General features: G+C 51.8%; 1 protein-coding gene across 1 annotated transcript; it reads right to left on the bottom strand.

The window, feature by feature from the left end:
* Positions 1-277: 277 nt before the first annotated feature.
* Positions 278-17,051, bottom strand: JDP2 (Jun dimerization protein 2). Its single transcript, XM_065063899.1, has 4 exons — positions 16,785-17,051; positions 6,926-7,149; positions 2,219-2,323; positions 278-1,344 (listed from the first exon to the last, which is right to left on the bottom strand). Exons 2-4 carry the CDS (start codon positions 7,124-7,126, stop codon positions 1,159-1,161), a joined length of 492 nt encoding a protein of 163 aa, XP_064919971.1. The 5' UTR covers positions 7,127-7,149; positions 16,785-17,051; the 3' UTR covers positions 278-1,158.
* Between the last annotated feature and the right edge of the window lie 5,368 nt (positions 17,052-22,419).

A 22,419-nucleotide genomic window follows, 5' to 3' on the forward strand; every position in this document is an offset into this window, starting at 1 on the left:
CCCTGCCCTGCTGCCCTCTCCAGTGCTGCACTGAGCTACTCCTTGCTTGACAATGATCAGAGCTGCCTCCGAGGTTTCCAGCTTCCACAGCGTGAATTCCCCTGGCCCATTACTGCTCACACAGAGAATCACTAAAAACAGGTCTGGGATCAGATCCACTGTCCCAGTCAGCCAGGAACACACCTGGCACAGTCAGACCTAGCACATGCTGCCACAGTGCTGAGCTCCGGCCAGAGCCCACAATGGCCTGGCCTGGACAGAGCACAGGAGGACGGTGTACGTAAAGGTAACATTTACTAGGAGATACAGAACTGAGTATTATGAAGGACATACATGGATGAAGAGGGTAGCAACACCACTGTAGAGGGCAGCTTGGACCCCCTTCCCAGCCTCCCAGGGAAGGAGCCAGACACTACCAGACAAGTAACACAATGGAGATAACTGTGGCATATGCATTTGTAACAAACAGACCATCATAACATACATTTCTATGGGATCACATCTAGTGATTATATAAATCCATATAGAGATCGCTGTATAAAAACTTTGTAAAAAATACTTTTAAAAAAGTGTAAAAATGTGCATTCAAAAGCACGGCCGACATGGACAGCTGGGCTGTAAACATTATACTGAGAGTGTGCTTGTGGGGGGCGCCTGCGCCACCGAGCCCCGACAGGCCTGCCCACCAGACAGGGCTGCATCAAGTGTTTGCGGTTCTTGGGTTCGGGTTTCCCTCGGGAGCGTGCGCCAGGAGCGGTGGCAGCCTCTGGGCAGGGTGACAGCAGGGACCACACGGCCACTGCTCCCCTGCCTGCAGCCCCTGCTCCCCAGGGGGCGCGTGGTCCTTGCAGGACGTGCTGCAGTGTCCTGGGTCCCCGGGGCCACGAGCAGGCTGAAGGGCCGTGGTGAGGTATCACAGGGAGGTTGCCCTCACCGGTGCCACTAGCCCTGCTCCCGGGTTCAGCCTCAGAGTACATGGTTGACAGGTTCCTGATCTTCTCTGTTCCCATATTTGCTTGGTCCATAGTTCCCAAGGAAGACCACTGGGTCCTGGTTGCACCAGGCCTGGGTGCACAGTTCTTCATATAGTACATACATTAAAGACCCTGGAAGACCCTGCGCCACCACTGTCTCCTCCTCCTGGCCCCAGTGCCACCTTCACTTCTTCTCTAGCTGCTCCAGCAGCGGGTTGGCTTCGCTCTCAGGCGTCTTGACACTGTCTGTCCGCACAATGCAGGTGGGACGGTGCCGGTTCAGCATCAGGATCAGCTGCTGCCTCTCCTGTTTCAGCTCTTCTATCTGGGCCTTCAGCTCAGCATTCATGAGCTCCAGACGCTCAGACTCCTAGCAGGACAGAAACACAACTGCATGTGACTTTACTCCAGCAGGACAAGATACAAGGAGAAACAATTTGGCCAACGAGCTATGTCTGCTCAGTGTTGCCCCTTGGCTCCTGCAGCACAGGAGCAGCCTGAAGACCTGCCAAGGCACCAGGTTCCTCCAGGCAGTTCATCCCCAGCCCCATTGGCATTACCTAGTGCCAGTGCAAGGAAATACACAGCCATGTCCTAGGACAGGTCTCTGTTGTGCCACAGGAATAACCCTGCCTGGCTCCTTCCCATGGTCTGGAAGGGTGTTTGGAAACAAATCCGTATTTAAGTTTTTATCCCCTATCTGCAAATATCTGCCCTTGTGAAATGGCTCCTTGTCCCCTGCTGTGTGATTTGCCCATGTGCCACTGTGCCTTGTAGAAAAGCAGCAAGGTGCTATCAGAGTTTTTTCTGCCTTGGAGTCAGGGGTGAAAAGGCATCTGGCCTCTGAATGGGAAAACCTTCAGGAATTTGGGCAAGGGGCCAGCACACTGTTGGCCCCTGTCCTGTGCCACATTCCCATGAGTGCTCCTGCCCCAGCACTGGGCAGGGACCCTGTGAGCCCTCTCTCCCTCAAGCCCAGAGCCCACCTCCAGCCCTCTCCATCCTCAGTACCATGAGCACAGGGATGCCCATGAGCTCTGCCTGTGCATGCACATGGCCACCACCTTCACAGCCTTGTGAAAAAGAGGGTCAACGGGCCCATATTTTCCCAGATAAGGTCACAGGAGCAAGCGGAGCCAGAGGGGCAGTTAGGGGGGTGTGCTGCCCGCAGCCGGGGCACCTTTCTAGAGAGATGCCCCTGCCAAGGTTCCTGCTGTGCCCTGGGACAGGCCAAGGGCACCCACCCGCTGCAGGAACTCCGTCCTCTCCTTCTTCTTGTTACGACATCGTGCTGCTGCTACTTTGTTTTTCTCCCGGCGCCTTTTCCTCCTCTCCTCTTCCTCATCCAGCTGAAACGAGATGGAGAAGCCCAGGTCAGAGCCAGCAGGTGCAGGGCAGGGCAGGAGGTAGGGGTGAGCACCCGGCAGCCTCATCCATGGCAGGGCAAGGAGCGGGGTGGCAGCCACCCGTGCCAGTGGCCACCAGTGACGTGGTCTAATCCTCACCAGAAACCAGGAGTGCTGCTGCCACAGCCTCTAACTCCACTCTGTAGAGACACAGGGAGACAGTACCCACAGCTGGGGACTCAGCTGGCAGGGGACAGACAACTCTTTGCAGGGCTGCTCCCTCCCTGAGAGACAGCAGAGACAAGGGGAGCAGAGCCCTGTCCTGCAAAGACGGGCACAGTTTGTCACCCAGACATCTACAGGGAGAGCTCTGTGAGCACAGTCATCCAAAGCATCAAACACGCAGCCAAGGGCAAGAGGCAGAAAAACCTGAAAGATGCCCCAGCTATGCCAGGCTGCTCCCCATCTTCCAGTATGTGGGACTGAATGCTGCAGCTCCAGGGCTGGCTGAGACACAGGGCCACCACAGTGAGGCATGGATGGGTCCTGCATCCCCTGTAAAGAAGCAGGACACGGCAGTGCCTGCGCTGTTCACCATAACTCAGTTGTTCTGTGCTAACTCAAACCACACAGGCCAGGCCAATAAGCCCTACGGGTTGGAAACCCATAATCAAAGTATTTAGGGATATTTACTACAAAGCCTGTGTAAATGGCCTATGGCATGCTTATATTCGAGAATCCAAACCAGCTCCTTCAAGGAAAATCCAAGTGCTAGAAAGCCCTGCGAAGTCAGCATCCAGGTTGCACCTTCTCTAAGGGCAGCTCCAGCCTGAGAAGGTAGCCGCATCCTTCCCTTCCCTTCCCCAAGTCAGTGTGGTTCAGGGGTGCATCTCCCAGAAGAGCCTCTTGCAGCACACACCATCTGAACAACCTTGTTGCTTTTGCACCTGGGCTTAGTCACCGCAAAAGGAAAGTCAGAGATTCTCAATGTTGAAGCCACAAATCGTGGCAGGAGTGGGGGGCCACCAGATCACCCCACGCATAGGTACACTGGTGGTGCCTGCAGGAAACGAAAGCTGCAGATGCCATCATCCACAGCAAACTGTGCACGCCGCTAACATTCTCAGGGTCCAAAGCCCACTAATCAAAACATCTCAATGTGACGTGCAAAGACGGCATGAAACACTGACTCAGCAGAGTTAAGATGAAGGGGTACCTTAAATAAGCTGTATGTGCAATATGCAGCACATAGCATGTTTTAGAAGACAACGTCCAAGTTTTGTAGCACTAACAGCTTTTACATCTTCTCTACATTACTTCCCAAGCATTATACCAAAGCTACTATTTTAGATGGGGCTACAAACATTAAGCAAAGTCAGTACAAGCTATGCACAGACTTCCATAATGCTGGGCTACCACCCTTCCTTTGCCAAATCAGTGACATGGGCATCATGCACCACATTTGGGAGAACCAGGATGGGAACTGCACTGATGCCCCCAAGTCCAATTAGAAATGGCCAGCTCTCACTACACCCGTGCAACTCAGGGGTGGCAGGAATTAGCAAAAGTGACCAGGAAGGCTCTCACTCCGTGCTCTGCTGCCTTTTCCTCCCAGCAGGACCGGAATACCCCACAGAAAGGCACAAGCATCTCTTACAAAATTTTCACACAGATTTTTAAATGAGGTGGGCATCAGGGTAGCCACCATTTCCCTCCGCACATCTACCAGCCACACATTTATCCTTAGACAGCCTCTCAGCCTTTTAGTTTAAGGATTATTAGGAGGGTGTAGAGAGGGGATGTGCTCACAGCTCCAAAGCTCAAGAAACACCCCCCAAACTTTCCTGCAAAGTACATCTTGGGTTGTAACAGGAACTGGAAGAGCAAACAGTGACCACACAAGCCTCACAGTTTCCCTGGGAACTGCCCAAAATATTTTTATGCCCTGTTGCTCCATTCAGTGAGGATCAAAGAATAAGTGACCTTTCCCTGTCCCTGAAGCTTCCCCTCCACACCACAAAAGGCCCAGCAAAGGGCCATGTCCTTTAGATGGGGTACAGATGCTCAAGGACGGTGGCTTAGCAGAGACAGTGGCAGCTTGAACTCTTGACTCTGCTTTTTGACCGCAGCTGCTGTGACTTCAAGAAAGAAGGTTTCCCCCTCTCCACTTCTGCTTGACTTCAGTTCAAAAAGGTGATGTGGCCCTGGTGCTGCGGTTTAAGACTCTGCTCAGAGGCATAAGGGACAGCAATGGTGTATCACCCCAGAGCATGATTCAGCAGTGGATCTCCAGGAGAGCCCTGTGGGTAGAAGGTTTGGGGATGCCTCCTGAATTGCTTCAGTCAGCAGCATCAGGGACAGAGGTGATCACCAGCCTGAGGGGCAGGGCTCTGTCCCAGAGGGGGCACCCTAGACATCTCTTGATGGCGTAGGAGCCCAGCAGCACCTGTCTCCAGCTGCCCCAAGAGAAGGCAGCCTGCCCAGTGGGGCTGTCCACCAGTCTGCGGGGAAGCCAGCACCCACTAGGTGGGATTTGTGCACACATCCAGGAACAAAACCACCAGTGCCAGGAGATGCTGGTACCCCCAGCACAGCAGAGAAAGCTGCGCGGAGCAGACTGCCTTCACGGGCACCACGCGGAGCATGGTATGTCGGTACCCAGTGTCCCCATGCTCTGGCTCCCCAAGAGAGGACAGCAGCTGCAGGATGCATTGCAAAATTATGCGTGGGCAGCTTCTTGGCTACTCATGGGATAAGCAGCTACTGCTTCAGCTCCCCCAGGCTTTCACTGCAAAGCCTGTGCCAAGGGGAGCTCCATTTGCTGTCCTCAACTCCTCAGCTTCACAGGTCACACAGGGGAGGACTGGCTGCAGGGAAAGCGGCCATGTGGGGGCTGCCAGTGGATTTCCCCTTATCTTTCCTTCACATGGAGTCTCATCAACTGGCCCAGAGGACACCCAGCACTTACAGTACCTACTGCAGGGCACAGCTGCCCTGTCCCTGTTACACAGATGCTGGCGAGACCACATCCCCACACCCACTGAGCAAAAGCAGCTGTTTCAGGGACAGCTCAGAGGTGACTGAGACACCCCAGGAAAGGAGTCGTGCCCAGGGAGACAGCACAGCTACAGACTCCCTCTTTCTTCCCCAACCCATGAAGTAAGGTGGGTATTGCACCCTGTTTGCTGCATGATACCCAGGCCAAGAGCTTGGGACAGCATTTGGCTTCAGCTGGCCAACCCCACAATTGCTTTTCCCATAGAGGGACCAAATCCATTAGCATCCACCAGAACAATCTGATGGCCTCTCACTGCATCCTGGCCTCAGCTCCTGCCATTGTGGAGCTGCCCAGTCCTTCCCCAGGTGAGTTCCATGGGATGCTGCACAAGCTGACCAGACACTCTCTTGGGCACAGGGCTCTTGTGCAAGGTGATCAGATAGACTACACAGTACCAGTTCTCCCCACAGGAGTCCACCGCAAGGGGCTGGGGGGAAGGAACAGGCACCCTCTGTGCAGGTGGGCCTGGATGACACTGAACTTTTGCTATTAGAGTTGGGCCAAACCAAGTGTCAGCATCATTTGGAGAGTGGGCTGCTCCCTGGAACTGATGTTTTACCCCCTTCGGCTCACAGCTCATCACAGGCAGCTTTTCACCTCATCTAGCACCTCCTCGCTAGCACCTCCAGAGAATGCACATCACCCCATCCTCACACAGCATCATCTGAGCTATCCTCACACAGGAGCAAATGCACTGTTCAGAAGGGTTGTTTATCAAACCTTCTGACAGCAGCCTCACCAATGTGGGGCCTCCATATTCAATGGGTTCCCAGCTCTGTCTGCAGGCAGTGGGAGGTGAAACACTCACCACCAGTACAGCAAGGCTTAAGGAGTCCAAGACTGGACAACCAACACATGAGACAATGACACAAGGAAAATGCTGTGCATCACCCATGTCCCTGCAGACTGGTTCTGACATGCCAGCATGTGGTACTGAGCAGAAGCTGCCCATCTTCCCTATCCCAGGAGCCCTGAGGTGAAGCCAGGACCCCAGAGCAGCAGGGGAGGGGCAGCCCCAGCCAGCAGTGCCTGCAGCACAAGCGGAGTCACTGGTGTGGCTCAGCACCACTCACCCACTCTCCCCGTCCCTGTGGGAAGGCAATGCCAATGCCAGCAGCACCAAGGGCTGACTGGCACTGGAGATGGGATGAAAGCATTGTGTAAGGCCTCTGATGGGCTGTGTGGATTCTCCTTTGGGTGCATGCACCAACCCAGGGACACACTGGCTGTGTGAAACCCTGCTCCAGAGGTAGAGTCTGAGTTCAGCCAGCTGTCAAGAGCTGCATAGGACCGGTCAGGTATGGGACACCAAGGCCACCACTCCCAGCCCACGCCACAGAGACTGAAATTCAGGCATGGGGAAGAGTCAGCCAGTGGAGCAGCTTCCAACACACATGCACATCACCAAACGGGAAGCATGACATGCTTATAAAACACGTTGCTGGCCACCCTGGCAGGAAACCCAAGCACAGGCAGGAGAGAAGCCCAGGCAGGTGCAAGCAGCAGCCCTGCAGGGCCATCTGCAGCCAGCAGCCCCCGAGACTCACCTCACTTTTCACAGGCTGGGGTCTCTTCCCAAGCTTGACCTCCAGGAAGTGGAGCGGCGAGATCATGGCCCCAATGTTGCGGATGTCAGCGTACTTCAGCTCCTCAGCGGTCAGGGCTGTGCCAGGCAGTCCCGTCAAGGGGCCGAGCCCAGGCAGCGCGCCAGCCGTCAGGGACGGGTCGGGGATCTGCCCGGGCATCATAGCAGGGAAAACAGCTTTGTAGGCTGGAGGGAAAGTGAGACACAGCCCATTACAACGCAGCTACATGGCCTCACAACACAGCACAAACAGAATTTATGCTACAGTCCCATCACCTAAGAGCGTGTGAACCAGGAAAAGCGGACGCTCTTCACCAGGGATGGAAAAGGCAAGGACTAAGCAGAACCTGGGTGACAGAAACCAAAATATATGAATCCTGCTAGGAAGGATATGCTACTGGTGTGAAGATCAGGAAGGGAAGAGGCAAAGCACCAGCAGAACAGGAGCTGGCTGCAATGACAGTGATGTGGTGGTGGTACTCATTTTAGTACACCTCTCTCTGGAGTGCAGAAGATCAAGGTTTGCTCTTCATAATGTGTAGGTTATTAGGACAAGAAGAAAATGGCACAAAGAGGACCATAATATGTCTTAGGCCAGTTTTCTTCTGGGCAGGCTCTACATGGGCTGGGATGTGGTACATGGGGACCAGGGATAAAACCACAAAAGAAAAAACTGCCACTGAGTAAGCATCTCCCAGCACAGACATGAGGAAGTGAAGGCTGGAGTGGATGGGAAGTGGAGCAAGGTGCAAAAGGCTTCTCCTCCTAGGAAGGAAAAAACGTTGCAGCACAAGTAAGAATAGGATTCTGACAAGCTTTGGCAAGTCACTTGTAGGCTAAAGAAAGTGAGTTACCAGGAAACATGAAGAAGTTGTTAAGAGATAAAGAAATAAAATTACACCTAAAATGGAAAGACCATAGAGCTGGAGCTGTTATATCAGCCAAAAAGCAAAGGGAGCGGGTGGTTGTTGGCTACAGCACAAGTACATCCCTGCTTGTGTAACTGGCCGGGGACACTCACAAGTGACCCAGTTACAACATGCAGAGTCAACTTCTGTCCACACAGCAACCATTCTTCCACCCCCTCAACTCACCCACGTGTCCCAGTGTCATGCACTGCTCTCTCTGCTCTGCCCAGCTGGACTGGTCCCAGCGCACTCCGGGAGCCCCCAGACATCCATCCCACCCAGCCCCCGCACCAGGAGGCACCCATGCGGTGGTGAAAGGGACCAGCGATGTCAGGAGAGAGCAACAGGCTAAAGCAGTGGACCCAAAATCTCACTGAGCAGCTTCCCACAACCACTAGAGCCAGTCACAAGGCAGGATTCCATGCACAATTGAGCAAACTCATGGAAGACAGATCCACAAAGGACCATCAGTCACATTAGTCTGCTGGAAGCTCTGACAGCATCGACTGCCAGAGCAAGGAAGTGCATTAAGAGAGGGATAACATGCACTTGCGCTGTTCTTTCCAAAGCATCCGCTCTCAGCTGCTGAGAGACCAGGTAACGGGCACTGCAGACTTTTGGTGCGTGCTAAGCAGAGGCACACACACATCGTCAAGCCAGCTGACACAGTTGCTCAGCCCTCGCCTGGGGTGACAAATCTATGTCAGCACCAGGCTGAAAAATTGAGTAGAGCTGCATGTGAGATAGGACTGCTGGATCACAGTCACAGAACAGCTGAGGTGAGGAGGGACCTCTGGAGATCATTTGGTCCAACCCCCTGCTCAAGCAGGGTCAGCAGGAACGCATTAAACAGGGTTAATCATGACAAACAGAGAAGTTAAGGATTTATTTGCACTGGCACATCTCTTTACCCAGGAGATTATCTGGTGTATTTGTTAATGTGAAGGAACGGGAGATGAGCAGCAGAAGGGAAGGAAAGCCAATCATACAGGTTAGTCAAGGGTAGAGAGGCTAATGCAATCTCCACAGCTCCCAGCACAGGTTCTGTACAAGCTATACCAGCACAACAGACAAGGGGATTTGCATCAGAGAGCGCCCCTAAGTATGCAGTATGCTGTGAGCTGTTATATGCTCTAATCTGCTGCTGAAGAGGTCCAAGTATCAGCATGAGATGTACCCTGGCAGAGTTCGCTCAGCAGCCAGCAGAGGTGACCAATGAGACTTGAGAAAGAGTGTGGAAAGCAAATGCAGCAAGACCATGACTGTAAAGAGGCAGGGAGCAGGAATCGAGCCCTCTGCTCCAATCGTTTTTCAGGAGGAGAGACCAGAAAAGGGAGAGCAACCAGTGCTCAGTCTTGCTGGTGTGCGAAAGGGAGGAAGCTGGGTCCAGGGGAGCTGATCTGCACAAGGACATTAAAGCCAGAAAAATAGAAGATGGGAAAAAATAGGAGAGAAAACTAACTTCTGAAGCGAAGTGATACTACCCGATGAAATAGACTCCAGCCCATTTGGTGATAATAGAAAAAGAGAAAATACTTTGTAATGACACTTCAGAAAAGACGCACTTCAACTCCTTGAGACTGCAAGGACCTAAACTGATCCAAAGTATTAATTCTTCCATAGTGATCTCTAAACCAGACAGCTGTAATTCCACGTCTGCAGTGATTGCCTTGTACAGTGTCAGGAGATGCCCCCTCACAGGGTGACATCAGGCACAGGCTGGAGTGAAGGAGCTGGCCCAGTACCTAACACGGTCTAAAAAACTTATCCTGGATCCAGCAACTGCACTGCCAAAGCCCACATCACACCTGCATCAGTGTAAATTAGATGTAAAGCTGTTCAAACCAAAGCATCAGGAGTCACCTGGAAGAACACGAGCCTGCACATTAACATGAGCTGAGAACTAGGTGGGAAGGGGGAAAGTGACTTCTACAAGCAAGATCTTGCTCAAGGGGCAGGAAGATCAGGAGCACAGTGAGAACTGCCAAGAGTCAAGCTGTGTTAGACCATGGAGAGGAATGTAAAACCATTCCCAGCAGGGCTATAACCACAGAAAGAAGAAGGGAACACTGAGAGATGCTGTCCCTCTCTGCAGAGCAAGGGTGCAGTGACAGAGCATCCCATCCAGCTCTTGCTGCCCCTCAGCCCCAGGCACTGTCACTCCCTGCTGATCGGAGGGACCCCCTTGTTCTACTCCTTCTGCCTCTTCCTCCTGTAAGAAAGGCTTACCCTTCATCCCAAGTCCCAGATACTGTCACCTTCTTTTCTAGTTAATGCTAGAGGTAAGAAGTTGTACTCTGATCATGTCAAAAAAACAAGGCATGTAATTCTGTTTAATACTTTGGTCTTCTTCCCAAGACTGTTACCCTGAAAGACACTGAGATGCCTGCGTATAGCTCCAGCATATTCCTACCATGTTTGCATGATGGAGCAGAAATAATTTTGAAGTTCAAGACCTGAGTTTGACCTTCAAGTTGCAATTTTTCAATAGCCACATCTTGCTCAATGGGGTGAATATGGCTGGTGCCTTGCCAGTTCCTAATTCCTTTCTGGATATTCCCTTGCAGCGTTTGCTATTTCTAAGGCAAATCAACCAACTCATTTCTGTATTCCTTTCCTTTCTAACACAGTGCTTCAGCTGGGATACTTACTAGTTTTTTTTCTTTTCATAATTGATTATTAACACGGTCTTTTTTCCTCGGTGCCAGGAAGTCTTTCAATGTCTTCTTACACGAGCTGAGAAACGTCGTGTCTTCCATAAAACCTAGCTTTCTGCTGTCCTGTGGCTGAACTACACAATTCCTGCATTGTATCAACTATGTTTTTTCACATAATGAAGCCAACAGCAAAGCAAGGAGGGGAAGATAATGTGCAGTTTTACATCTGACGCTGGGATCTGCATGACGCCAGCTGCTCAAGTTTACATTCGCTGTAGCTGTGCCGTCTGTTCTGATGCTATTCATCATTTCATGCCACAACATCAAGATGCTCCAGAGTGAAATAGAAGCCAGAGAAGGCTTTCTTAAAACTTCAGTTCAGCGATGAGCAGCTTGTGTCATTCAATGCTCTCTTCAGCAACTATCCTTACAGCAAAAAACTGGTCAATATGCCACTTCATGGGTCAAAATTCAGTTTGTATTTCCTTAGCTTTGCCTCTACACTCCCATCGTTCTGGTTAAAATTCTGTAACAGAAGACTCGACCTCTTGCCGAAATGTCTGCAAACCCTCCTAATTATTGCTGTCACTTTTGCGTCTTTGCTTTGACACTGTTCTTCTTGTGGTCTCAGCCAAGCTCAGTTATTTAATCAGCAGTCTCATCCTCAATAAGTTGACAGCAGTAAAGCTGCCGTTGCTCACCTTGGTTTTGCTGCATCGTTCCTATCGGTGATGAGTGTTTCTGTGCTTCGTTCCCCAGATATGTCCTCATGGTCACCATTCTGTGACACTGGTTTATTTCATATTTCTTAAATGCAGTGCCTATTTCTCCTGTTGCTGGGGTCTGTTATCTTCTGGAGCACACAAGCAAGCAAGAAGCAGCTTTACCAAGTTGTTACTGTCACATACAATTGCTCAGCTTCCTTGGTGACACTGTCCCTGCATACCCTCCTGTTCTTTCTCCTGCAGTTCTAATCTTCATTTGCCTGCATTTGTGTTTTGTTTTTTGGTTTGTTCTTTGTTTGTTTGTTTTTTCCTCCCTATTCTGATTTTACTGCTGCTTTTTCTGAGGACTCTTTTTGTTTGCTTGTTTTTTAAGGAGCTGAAGTTTGCACAGCAGTTACGGCATAAATCTGACATGCGTAGGCATAATCCACGTAACCCAGTGTCCCCGGGGGCCTGTACTCCATTTACCAGCCTGTATTCACACCCCTCCTGCCACCTCTTCAGTGCTATTCTTACCCACAGACTAAAACGGGCACAGGAATGCCTACCTGCATTGAAATCATACATTTATTTCCCTGTGCACAACCTGCCTTAGTTTGTATCCACTGTTCCCCCAGGACCATCCTATGCATTCTTGATTATCCAGAGGTGCTGTTTGCTTCTTTATAAAGCAAATGCAGTTGCTACTGCTGTGTCAACAGCATCATTGGGCAGAGAGGACCACAACATCCCAAAGTAGGCTCTGACAGTCACACTTCAATTTAAATTGCCATTACTGCCTTATCTCTGCTGTCAGTTTCCTTGGCAAGAGTGAGGGCTGTTTGCAACTTTATTTTCCATATTGCTGTCTCCTAAATCACAGTTTCTTCCAATATAAGCTATTTTACATGCTCTGACATCTGGAATGGCTGATCCAAGTACCCTTCTGATGCTCAGAGAGCCAGTCTAGCACCTAATATTGCCAGCCAGCAGATTGTGACACTGTACATACCAGCATGCTTTACTTTTGCCCATGTTAAGTGCTGCACTAAGGCAAAGTCTGTCCTACCAGCCCTTCTCCATGCTGCCTGCAGAACCAAGGCCAGGCTTGCCTGTTGTTCTCTCACTCCAGGCTCGACCTGGGTGCCTGCCATTACTCGTCAGCTGCCATGAATCAGAGCACCGCCAAAGCCTGCAAGCCACCACACAAGCAATCTTCAATCTCTTCATCAGTGTGTAAGCACTTAACATACTATCGCCATTTGTATGTACTGTCTTGGAGTACCCAAGTCACAGCAATTGGCCTTTCATCTGCTCCTGGCCCACAGGTAATACTTCTGCTGTGGAAATCGCAAGTAGCGCTACCATCCATGAGGAACAATTTCTGGTTCCTTAGATTTTACTATGGCTTTATTGTCATTTTTTAAACTTTTTTTAGCTCCTGGCTATCAAGTTTGCTCAGCCTGTATGTCATACATTACATCTTTCTCGTTCCTCTGTTGCCAGAAGGATGATTTATATAAAAACCCTTTCCTGACATGCCCAACTTCTCATGCCCCAAGAATGTCACTTCTAAACAAAGGCAGGGCAATTGGCTATCACTCCTTCTCTGAAGCACAGAGCCACTTGCTTTTTTCCATCTGGACTCTTCTGGCTGGGGAGACTGTAGGCTGCTGAGGGTCACTGGAGCCTACAGACCTTCTTCCACTTTGAGGTTCAGCCCCCAGTGAGTGCTAAGTTAAGCACAATGAAGTTGGAGGCAGAAAGCCACTATCCCACAGTCCCAGTGCCACAAGTACCTAGCCATGCATTTACAGTTTTCTTCTGTTGTCTAAAATGCAATGCTCTCCCACTCCCACACAACTGCTGTCTGGTCTGAATACATCTCATACACCTAGTTTTGAGTAGTGCCTTGCAGCAGGTCACCCCATCTCCTGTCGAGCTTCTTCTGGTCTGCGTTGCTAAAAGCAGTTAACTTGCAGTGTCAGTGCCAAAGGCCACACTGATCAGTATCAAAGTTATTTGCCCAACCATCAGAACACAGAGGCAGCCAAGCCCTTCGGTTGTAAACAGTCTTTTCAGGTACTCATGCAGTAGTGCTGGCAAACATGGACTTGAACAACAGCCACTCTGCATCCATTCATTCCCCTGCTGAACCTGTTGATGTCAAGGAATGCACCACCTGGACTGTGCTGAAGAGCTGCAGTGACACACACTGGGATAAAACTGTGCATGCCCTAACATTACTTAGCATTTTATGGCATCAGGGAGATTCCCCTTTATTTAAAGGCCAGTTTAAGGCATGATCACAGCACGGCTTACGAGGTGCACTGAGCTGCAGCATGCCACCTCTGTATGCCAGACACCATAGTGCCTCACCACCTCCACACTCCATCCCAAGAGGGAGAGACAGCTCTTACAACCAGGTCCTGGGTCTGCAGAAAGAAGCATCTATGCCCTTCACGTAGACACCTCCAGCTGCTGCCCTTGCTCTTCCCTCTTCCCAAAGGCAATCCCGCATAGCGGGAAAAGAACTGCAGGGTTTGTGAACACATGTAATGTCCCACATCCCAAACTCCCAAGCTCCGGTGAGTGGACTGCAGGGCCACAATGCCAAAGACGGGAAGGAGCTGTGCAGGACAGTTCCTCGGGAGATGAAAGTCTAAACCCATTTCCTGAGTGGGAATGGTATGGGCTCAGTCCTGCACATCTAGTTTCACACAGATGGCAGAGGAACGTCTGTGTCGTTCACATACAGAAGGCTACGGAAAGCTTTCTGAAAACAGGAATGCAGAGAGCCTTGCTGCCTCTCTTGCACACAACTCCCTATGCTGTACCCATGGGACAGCCCAGAGCACACAGCCTCTCCTCAGCAGAAGTGCAATTTTGCAGCCCCCACTGAGTCCCACCATCAAGCCCCCACACCTGCCTGTCTGATGCTTTGACTCCTTATCGCCATTATGAGGAGGGGGAATACTGGTCCTCCAGTCCTCAGCTGTGTAAATAACCTCCCCTCTGCCATTAGCAAAGCAGTCAGCTCACAGTCTTTCTCCTTCCCTGAGCACTTCTCTTCATACCATCACAGGGTAGTAAAAAGTTCTAGTTTGGCATTACACTGCCCCCACCACTGCAATGCAGCGATTGACTTGGAAGCAACCTGTGACAGTGGGGTTTTGTCCAGCACCTAGCACAGCAAGACTCCTTTATTGCAATAATTAATTGCAATAACTGCAAAAAATACAATTAATTATCACAGTTTTATATTAGAGATTGCAATTAACATTCAGACATTCAATAATGCTGCACCACCCACTGGACAGCAGTACAGAGCAGAAAGGTGAAACCTATTCTATTTCTGCCTGAAGCAGCTCAAAGGGATTGGAATATCTTGGTCTGAGCTAGGCTGCAGTTCAGACACTGAGGCTGACATCTGACTTGTTGAAATCCCCCAGGACCTTCAATGACCACATGCGGTCAGGGCTGGAATCTTCAAGAAGACAACCCTGTTCCGCACAGGGCTCTGCCTTCAGGGGCCAAGGATGGCCTCAGAGATGAGAGCCCCCCCGAGAAACTCCTCAAAATTATGCCCTGAATGCCAAGGTCATCCACAAGGCCTCTAATCCCCATAAAGACCAGTTCTGGCTAGTTTGCAACAGCCCTACTAAGATGAGAGGCCCATATGGACCTTCAGCACCCTGGCTGCATGTTAAAATAGCTTGCAATGTTTGGACTGATACTTTAGACAGTGCAAGCAACTGAGAGATCCATGCAAGCAGCCAAAGACAGATAGCATCAGGTTTGTTATGCTCTCTTCCTTACTGCACTAGACACATGCAGGCTGGCAAAGGGTCCATGCCACACACCATGGCTCTGCCTCCCTTGCTCTTGGGGCCAGGGCCACCAGGAACAATCTACTGCAGTGAAGAGAGCCTCTCAACAACTTCACACTCAGGACGCTGTGTGCTGCCGAGCACCTGGCCCAGGCAGTGCAGCTGAAGTTGTAAACGCTAGCCCAGGGAAGGAGCCCACAGAGCAGATGCTCAGCACTGCCCTGTGCTTGAGCAGCCTAGTTGGACACAACGCTCAGATGGAGGAGGCAGGAGGAGGGAAGAGGTGTGAGGGAGTATCTACTCTTCCTTAGAAATTACTTCAGCACAGAGACCTTTGCATCCTGTAAGGAGGGAAACACTCAACACTCAGCCATAAAGAGGAGGGAAAAGCATCCATAGATGTCTCAGTGAGGAGACAGAGGCAGCAACCTGCATGTTAATGTTCAGCAGAACTTCTTAATCCCTCAGACCCCAGGAACCTGGGACAACCAATCACTGCTTAACACAGGGATGGTTTGGACAGCAGCTCCTGCACCCACTCAGTCATCCCCCAGATGTGCAGGTTTTTGCTTTTTAAAAATCAGTAGGAGTCATACTAACAATCTGAACTCCAATGACTGGCATTCCCAGATGTCGCCACACAAACACTCAACAACAAATTCCCAGTGCAGGCTCTGGCAACAGCCTTCACATAGAGTTTTCATGCAAGTTTTCTCAAAACTAGCTAAAAAGCCCTGGTCGGAGCTGCAGAAGCATTTGTTTCTGCTGAGCTCTCAGAGTCCAAACACACACACGCACACACACACAGTTTGGCAGTGGTTGTGTTCCAGGGCTGGTAATACAAGCCATGGAGCAGGCTGCCAAGACAAGCAAGAGAATGAGCCAGGCCCCATTTCATTGGCCACCATACACTGCATATGGCCCTGGAACCAGCCAGCACAGTGTTCTCACCCTCCTTGAAGGCATAGGAGACCCTGTGTTTTCAAATACACCTCCACAGGGCCTTCATTAAAGGAAAATGGAAACATAACGTGGCTCTTGCTCTCTTGGTATTTCTCCCTTTCCCCCAATTTGCTCTCAAACATATTTCCCTTCCATGGAAAAAGAAAAGTGCCTCCCAGAGCAGACCGTGCAAAAGAATGCAACTTCCATTCAACTCCATGCCTGACTGCTAAAGCGGACTGGGGACCGAGCAGTGGGGGAACGTCCGGGGCCCCTTTCCTTCCCGGGCCCCGCGGGCTGGAAGCACGGCTCACCGCAACGCCAGCCCTGCCCGCGGCACACACACGGTGGCCACAGGGAGTCCGGACCCCTCACCTGCGCGCCTAGTGACAGGTGAAGTGGAGGCAAGGAGGGCACCCAAAAGCAGGGAGAAGCCGCTCCCCAGCGCCCCTGAATCAGATCAGTGCGGGGGTAGCATCCCAGTGCCGGGCACCCCCGAAAGGCAGCCCTAGCCCCCGCGCAGAGCTGGATGCGGGGGCAGAAGCCCTGCTCGGAGCCGCCTGTGCGGTTCTGGCCGCCACCCCCGGAATGTCTCCCCACACCACCGCGCTGCGCCCGACCGCTGGCAGCCGAACCCCCTGCCGCCCGGAGGGCTGCACCCTGCCCGCCGCCGCGGGGTGCCGGGATGGTCCTCCGAGCGTCCCCCCCCACGCAGCCCTCGCCACCCCTTGCGGCAATCCCGGCCTGCCCGGTGCTCCCCCCGCCCGCGCCCGCACCCACCGTGCAGGGGGACCGGGCTGCCGGGGTGCCCGCGGGGCCCGGCCGCGGGCTGCAGGCTCAGCCCCGCCGCCTCCGCCGCCCGGCGCTGCCCCGACCCCCGGGCCCCGCCGGGTGCCGATGTCGGTGCCGATGTCGGTGCCGGCCGCCACTGGGGCGCCTTGGCCCTCCGCCCCCCGCCGCCCCGCTGCGCGCCTCCCGCAGGCTGTGGCGGGCGGCGGGGTGGGTTGCATCAGCCCCGGTTATATAGCGGCCCCGGGCTGCGGGGAGGGGTCGGGAATGCGGAACCGGTCGGGCTGCCAGCGCCACACGTCAGGGAGGGCGGGGGAGCGGGGCTGCGGGGCGGGGAGTGCCGCGCAGGGGTGGGACCAACCGGGCACCGGCACCCCGACATCCCGCGCACCGGCATCTCGCACTCCACAGCCCAGCATCCCTGCAACCTGCACCCCGGGACGCCGCACCAGCCACCCCTTGACACCCCTGCGCCCTCGCAGCCGGCAGCCCCGGCACCCCCCGATCCCTCTGCACCACAGCGCACCGGCACCTCGCACCCCCCTCGACCGGGCGCAGGCTCCATCCGCGCTCCTATTTGCGCCACCCCGCCCCCCCACCTCTCCGCTCCGCGCCCCCCGCGCACGACAAGACCCGGTGGCGGGCAACCCCGGCAACCCGGCCCGGTGCCGCAGTAGCCCTGCCTGGGCCAGTCCGCAGCGGCGGACTCTGTGCGGAGCCCCCGGTCTTCAGTCCTGCGCCTGGGAACAAGGAGACAAAGGACCAGAGAGAGTCGCCAGGGCTCCCCAGCACCAATTCCACCTCACCCAGGGCAGCAAAGCCACAGGGGCAGGGAGGGCTGTAGGGCAATCCCCCCACCCCATGGGAAGCGAGCTACTTCTCATCCCACCTCAGCCTGGCCTGCTCACACCTCACATGATGATGTCTCTCCCCATACGTAGGTCAAAGGCTGTCAGTCCCAGCTACACTAGCCCTTTGACGTGGATGGAGAAGAGCCAGGAGGAAGCAGAGGGGCTCAAGGTTCCTCTGCCCAATTGCTTTGGTCTCCTTCCCTTCACATTACTGCAATGTCCCAGGAGGGACATTGCCCAAAGCACAGGCAGCATCATGTCAGGTGGAGAACGGGGAGCAAGTGGTGAACTGGGGCCTTCCTGATAACTTATTTGCATGGATTTGAATTGCGTGCTTCCTCTTTCCTGCGGCCTCTTCCCACCTGTATTTGTCAAACTGATCTGGGAAGCAAAGCTCTGCACAGCCGCAGGGCCACACTGGACCTGCCACAGGTACTGGCTGATGCAGGGCTGTTGCTCCTCAAGCATTTTGGGAGAGAAACGCTCCTTTATTCTTTGGAAAAACAAACAAAAAAAGATACTAGGGCGGTTAAGAAAACCGCTGGGCTGACAGGTACTGCCCAGCTCCCTCTGCCTGAGCCTATGCCCAAAGTAAATGGGGAAAGACACGAGACATGTCACCCAAAGAAGACTCACTGCCAGCAAATTCTTCTGAGACCGCTTTTGTGTCCCTGGGCCCTGTGGGCAGGTCATTGCACACAAGAAGAGTCTGTCATGGAGCTGAGTTATGCTGCCATCTCTTTGCCCTATCCTTCCAACCCACCCAGCTGCACAGAGGGACACCGTCCACCCTACCTTGTTTTCCTTCTCCTTGGGTTTTCAGTCATTGTTTCTTTTCAGCATTCACCAATTTCATTTATTTTCACCCCTGACAATTCATGGTGTTCATCATCCACAAGGTCTCACTGCCAGCACTTCCAGCTTTGTCCTCTTCATGTGCGCCTCAGCAACAAAGATAATTCAGCTGGGGAGCTGTGAGAGTGATCAGGAACAGGGGACCAGAAACATTGTGTCCAATATAGGATATACTCTGCCCAAGTTGTCCCATACAGAAGTAGGTAACAGCCTGGCTTGATAGGACATTGCACACATATCCTCATTCCCACTCTGCTCATGCTGTTGTTCTTTTATCTTGTTATTTTCAGACAGGCAAAATACTTTCTATATACCTTTGCGCACAAGCCCAGTATTTCTTTAATCTTGGCACCTCCTCTTGGGGGGAAGGGAAAAGCACGAGCTGAGATAAGTTTTTCCCATAAGCATTCCCTTCACCTTTCTATATCAGATAGGACAGACTTTTCTAGTGCCTTAAGCTGCAGGGATCTCAATGTGGTTGACAAACAACATGTCTCTCTAGCAATTCACACAAGTTGCCCTCAGGGCATGGCAGCTCCATCACATCTGTTGCCTCCAGAGGCAAGGGAGAGGGAAAACCAAGAGGATTTCAGAAGAGGCTGATGACCTAGCTGAGCAAGGTCCAGTCGAGCACAGTGGTTCCTCCCGCAGTCCTTCCATGCCATAGGGAAGGTGGGAAAGTGCCATTTCCCCTTCTCTGCTGAATACTGGAAGAGGGCTCTTCCTGCTCTGTCTTCCACTATTTTTCCCTTTTTCATTTCCCTTTCTCTAGTGGGCAGAGCTGGGACATGTTATTGCAACATAGACATCTACAGCCCCAGCCTCCAGTATTGACCTCTTCATGGGTGCTCTTCCCCCCACCAGCCAGCCCCATGGGAGAGGAGCAGGGACCCCACACCTACCAGTCTGTGCATGGCTGGCACTCGCAGCATGTTTGCAGTGCGCTGATTTCAAAGCTGTGTACCTAACACTGTGCTAAGGTCGGGACGAAAGGAGGAGAGAGTATAGCCGAATCTCTCCCTCCAACCTACCACGTCTTTCCTTCCCTGCTCCACTTTGCAGGTCCTGGGGCAGCTGACCCTCCCTTATTATGATAATCCAAGTTAGTCCTATCTGGGACTTGTTTAACTTAACCGTTGAAGAGCTAATTCCAGGGAAGTATCCTTGTTTGGGACAGTGCTTACGCACATGCTTAAAGGGACAAACTTGCATCATTCTTTCTTGAGTTGGGAACTCTTGTCTCACAGGGGAATTTTCCTCATTCTTGCAGCCGCCTGTGCTTGAACTGTTCTTTTCCCAAGCTGGGTTTTGCCTCATGTAAACACCAAACATGTTTACTTTTCAGATAGTTTCATTTGGGCTAGAAAAGGCATAAGAATTCATTGAGAATTTGTGGCTTCAGTGGGTGAAAGTTAACAGAAAAGTCACCAACAACAGGCTGCTCGCTGAAGGATGTGGAGTGGTTGGGTAAACACGGCTGGCCCTTCCAGGGCCGGTCAGTCTTGCCACTGCTGTGGAAACATGTGTAGACAGAGACAAATTAACAAAGTGGGAAAGGCAGCATCTACAATGGAGACAGGAGTGGCTGAGAAATAAGCAATAGTTCCACTGCACAGAATATAAAAAACTGTTGGTACCTCGCCACTTGAAGATGGCTTTCTCTTCAGACAAAAGGGGTGATTTGCATATTTTTGTCCAAAATAAAGTGTGTGGAAGTTGAAGGCTCATGGATGTGGAAACAGAGCCCCTGCAACACAACACAGGGCCAGAAAGTTATCAGGAGCAGAGCAAACTCTAGAGCAAAACAGAGCTGCTCCAGCACAGAAGTTTGACTGCAAAGGAGTTTTTCTCAGTCCTTGGGAAAAAGTCTTTGCTTTTTGCTCGCCAGCACTCATTTCTCTGCCTTCCCCATGTGGGTGAATTGTGTGGCTTGTCGGCCAGATGCAGGCGCAGGCCAGGATGCCATGTGACAGCACTGCAGCCATCCTTGTCCTTCTCACCCCTCCCTTCTGGGTTGCCTGGTGGCCCTCTCATAGCAGCAGTAGATGCTGCCTGGGGCAGGCCCGTGTCCGCTGAAGGTGGGCAGGGGAGGCTGAGTCAGTACTGGTCTACCTTGCCAGGTTTCTCAGCATTACTCTTGATGTTACAGCCCATCCATCACACAGCGATGAGAGACAGAGAGCTGACAAGGCTCCTGAGAGTCCCCAACATTTAATCTGCCATGTCCTCCGAGCGCACTGAAAGCATGTTTAAGACCTCAGCAATGACAGCCCTTTGCTTGCCTTCAGCACCCTCCTGATGCCACCATCAGTAGAGATGAACTCACAGTAATTTTCCCGGACATTCTTGACCAAGAAATATAATAATACACTAGACCTAAATATCTCTGTTGCATGTCCAAGCACAGTTCTTGATATTAATTAATATTCTAGGTCTAATCAGGTTGTGAGCCACTCCAGTTCATCTCCTTTCTGTAACCTCATCAGGACTGACTAGCACAAAAACATGCATGTGGGACATGCCTGGCAGACATAAAGCCACATTGACCTCCTACATGTAAAATTCCATCCCGCACTGCCTCTCCATGCAGGCTGTCAGGGCTGATGATTCCCCTTCCACCCCCTGAGGCTCAGAGCTGTGCTGTGTTTCTCCTTAACTGGGATTCCTCGTACCAGCTCCTTGCTCCCACACTTGCCATCTAACATTTGCTACATGAAACAGTGCTTTTCATGTCACCCATCCACCTAAATCATGTAGACCCTGCTTCGCTTTCTTCTGATCTTTGCCTTCAGTATTAGGATTATCTGCAATCCTGATGGTCAGTACTGACAATCATCCACTGAAGGACGCAACCTAGGACTTACACATTCAAACCCATGTAAATCAAAGTACAGCACCTATCTGCAGCAAGAAAGAGCTTCAGCCTGCAGGAGAGGATGGCAGTGATGCAAGTCAAGACATAGCTGCCCTTCGGCTTCCTCTGGCTGCACGTCATATGGTCCCCACTAAGCACTGATTTAGCTGTTCCCTTCATGCCACCCTACCTCATTTCTAGTCTGAGTTTTCTTTAAAGAACTGCTACTTGAAGTGATTTTGCAGAATTGGTCTGGGGAGCAAAGATACAAATCACAGAAGCAGAAGGAGTGAGAGGATGGTAACTTGCCATCAAGTCACTGGGGAAAAGCAGCTGGGTCCGGGCTGGTGGCAGTGCTCAGACTGCCACAGCAGTCAGACAGCGCCCTAATGGACACAAGCCAATCGGTTGATCGATCCCCAGGCTGCTTGTTTATAAAAATGGGACTGATTAGACACTGGGGCTGTGCAAACGCTGTGCAAGAGCTTGTCTCTGACACTGCTGGATCCTTAAGTTGAATAATCTTTGTGTTGGACAGTTGTGGAATAACCTCTGCAAAGAGGAATTCCCTTCTTATTTCATATTTCATTTTTCTTATTTCCTTATTTTCCTTTCTTATTTCCTAGGATTGGCTTAGGCTTTGAAATATATAGTCTTTCCTAAAAAAAAGTTATAGTCCTATCTAATTCATATTCCTTCCCCATTTATCTTCTCTGTAAACTGACACGTTGTGTTCCTTGCAACCCCTGCTCACGTGGAAGGGGCTTCATCCTTTCAGCAACTTTCTTTATCTGTCTGTGTCTTCCCTATTTTCCCCAGCAAGGGTGGTGAGAAGCACACAGAGGATTCCAGCTGAAGGTCTATCCCAGACTCAATCAGTGACATTACAATGTTCTCTGGGTTAGTTTCCATCCTACTATAAGGCCACCCTTGCATGGCTGCCAGAGATTAAATGCTCTGAACCTTCAGGACCTTTGATTTTCTACTTCTTTGCAGTATTTCAGCAGTGCCAGCACAAATCACCTCGTGGACACTTGGCATCATCGAGAAGTTCCTGTGAAAGACA

The sequence above is a fragment of the Columba livia genome, chromosome 5 (genome assembly GCF_036013475.1).
Source record: "Columba livia isolate bColLiv1 breed racing homer chromosome 5, bColLiv1.pat.W.v2, whole genome shotgun sequence".
Taxonomy (NCBI): Eukaryota; Metazoa; Chordata; class Aves; order Columbiformes; family Columbidae; genus Columba; species Columba livia.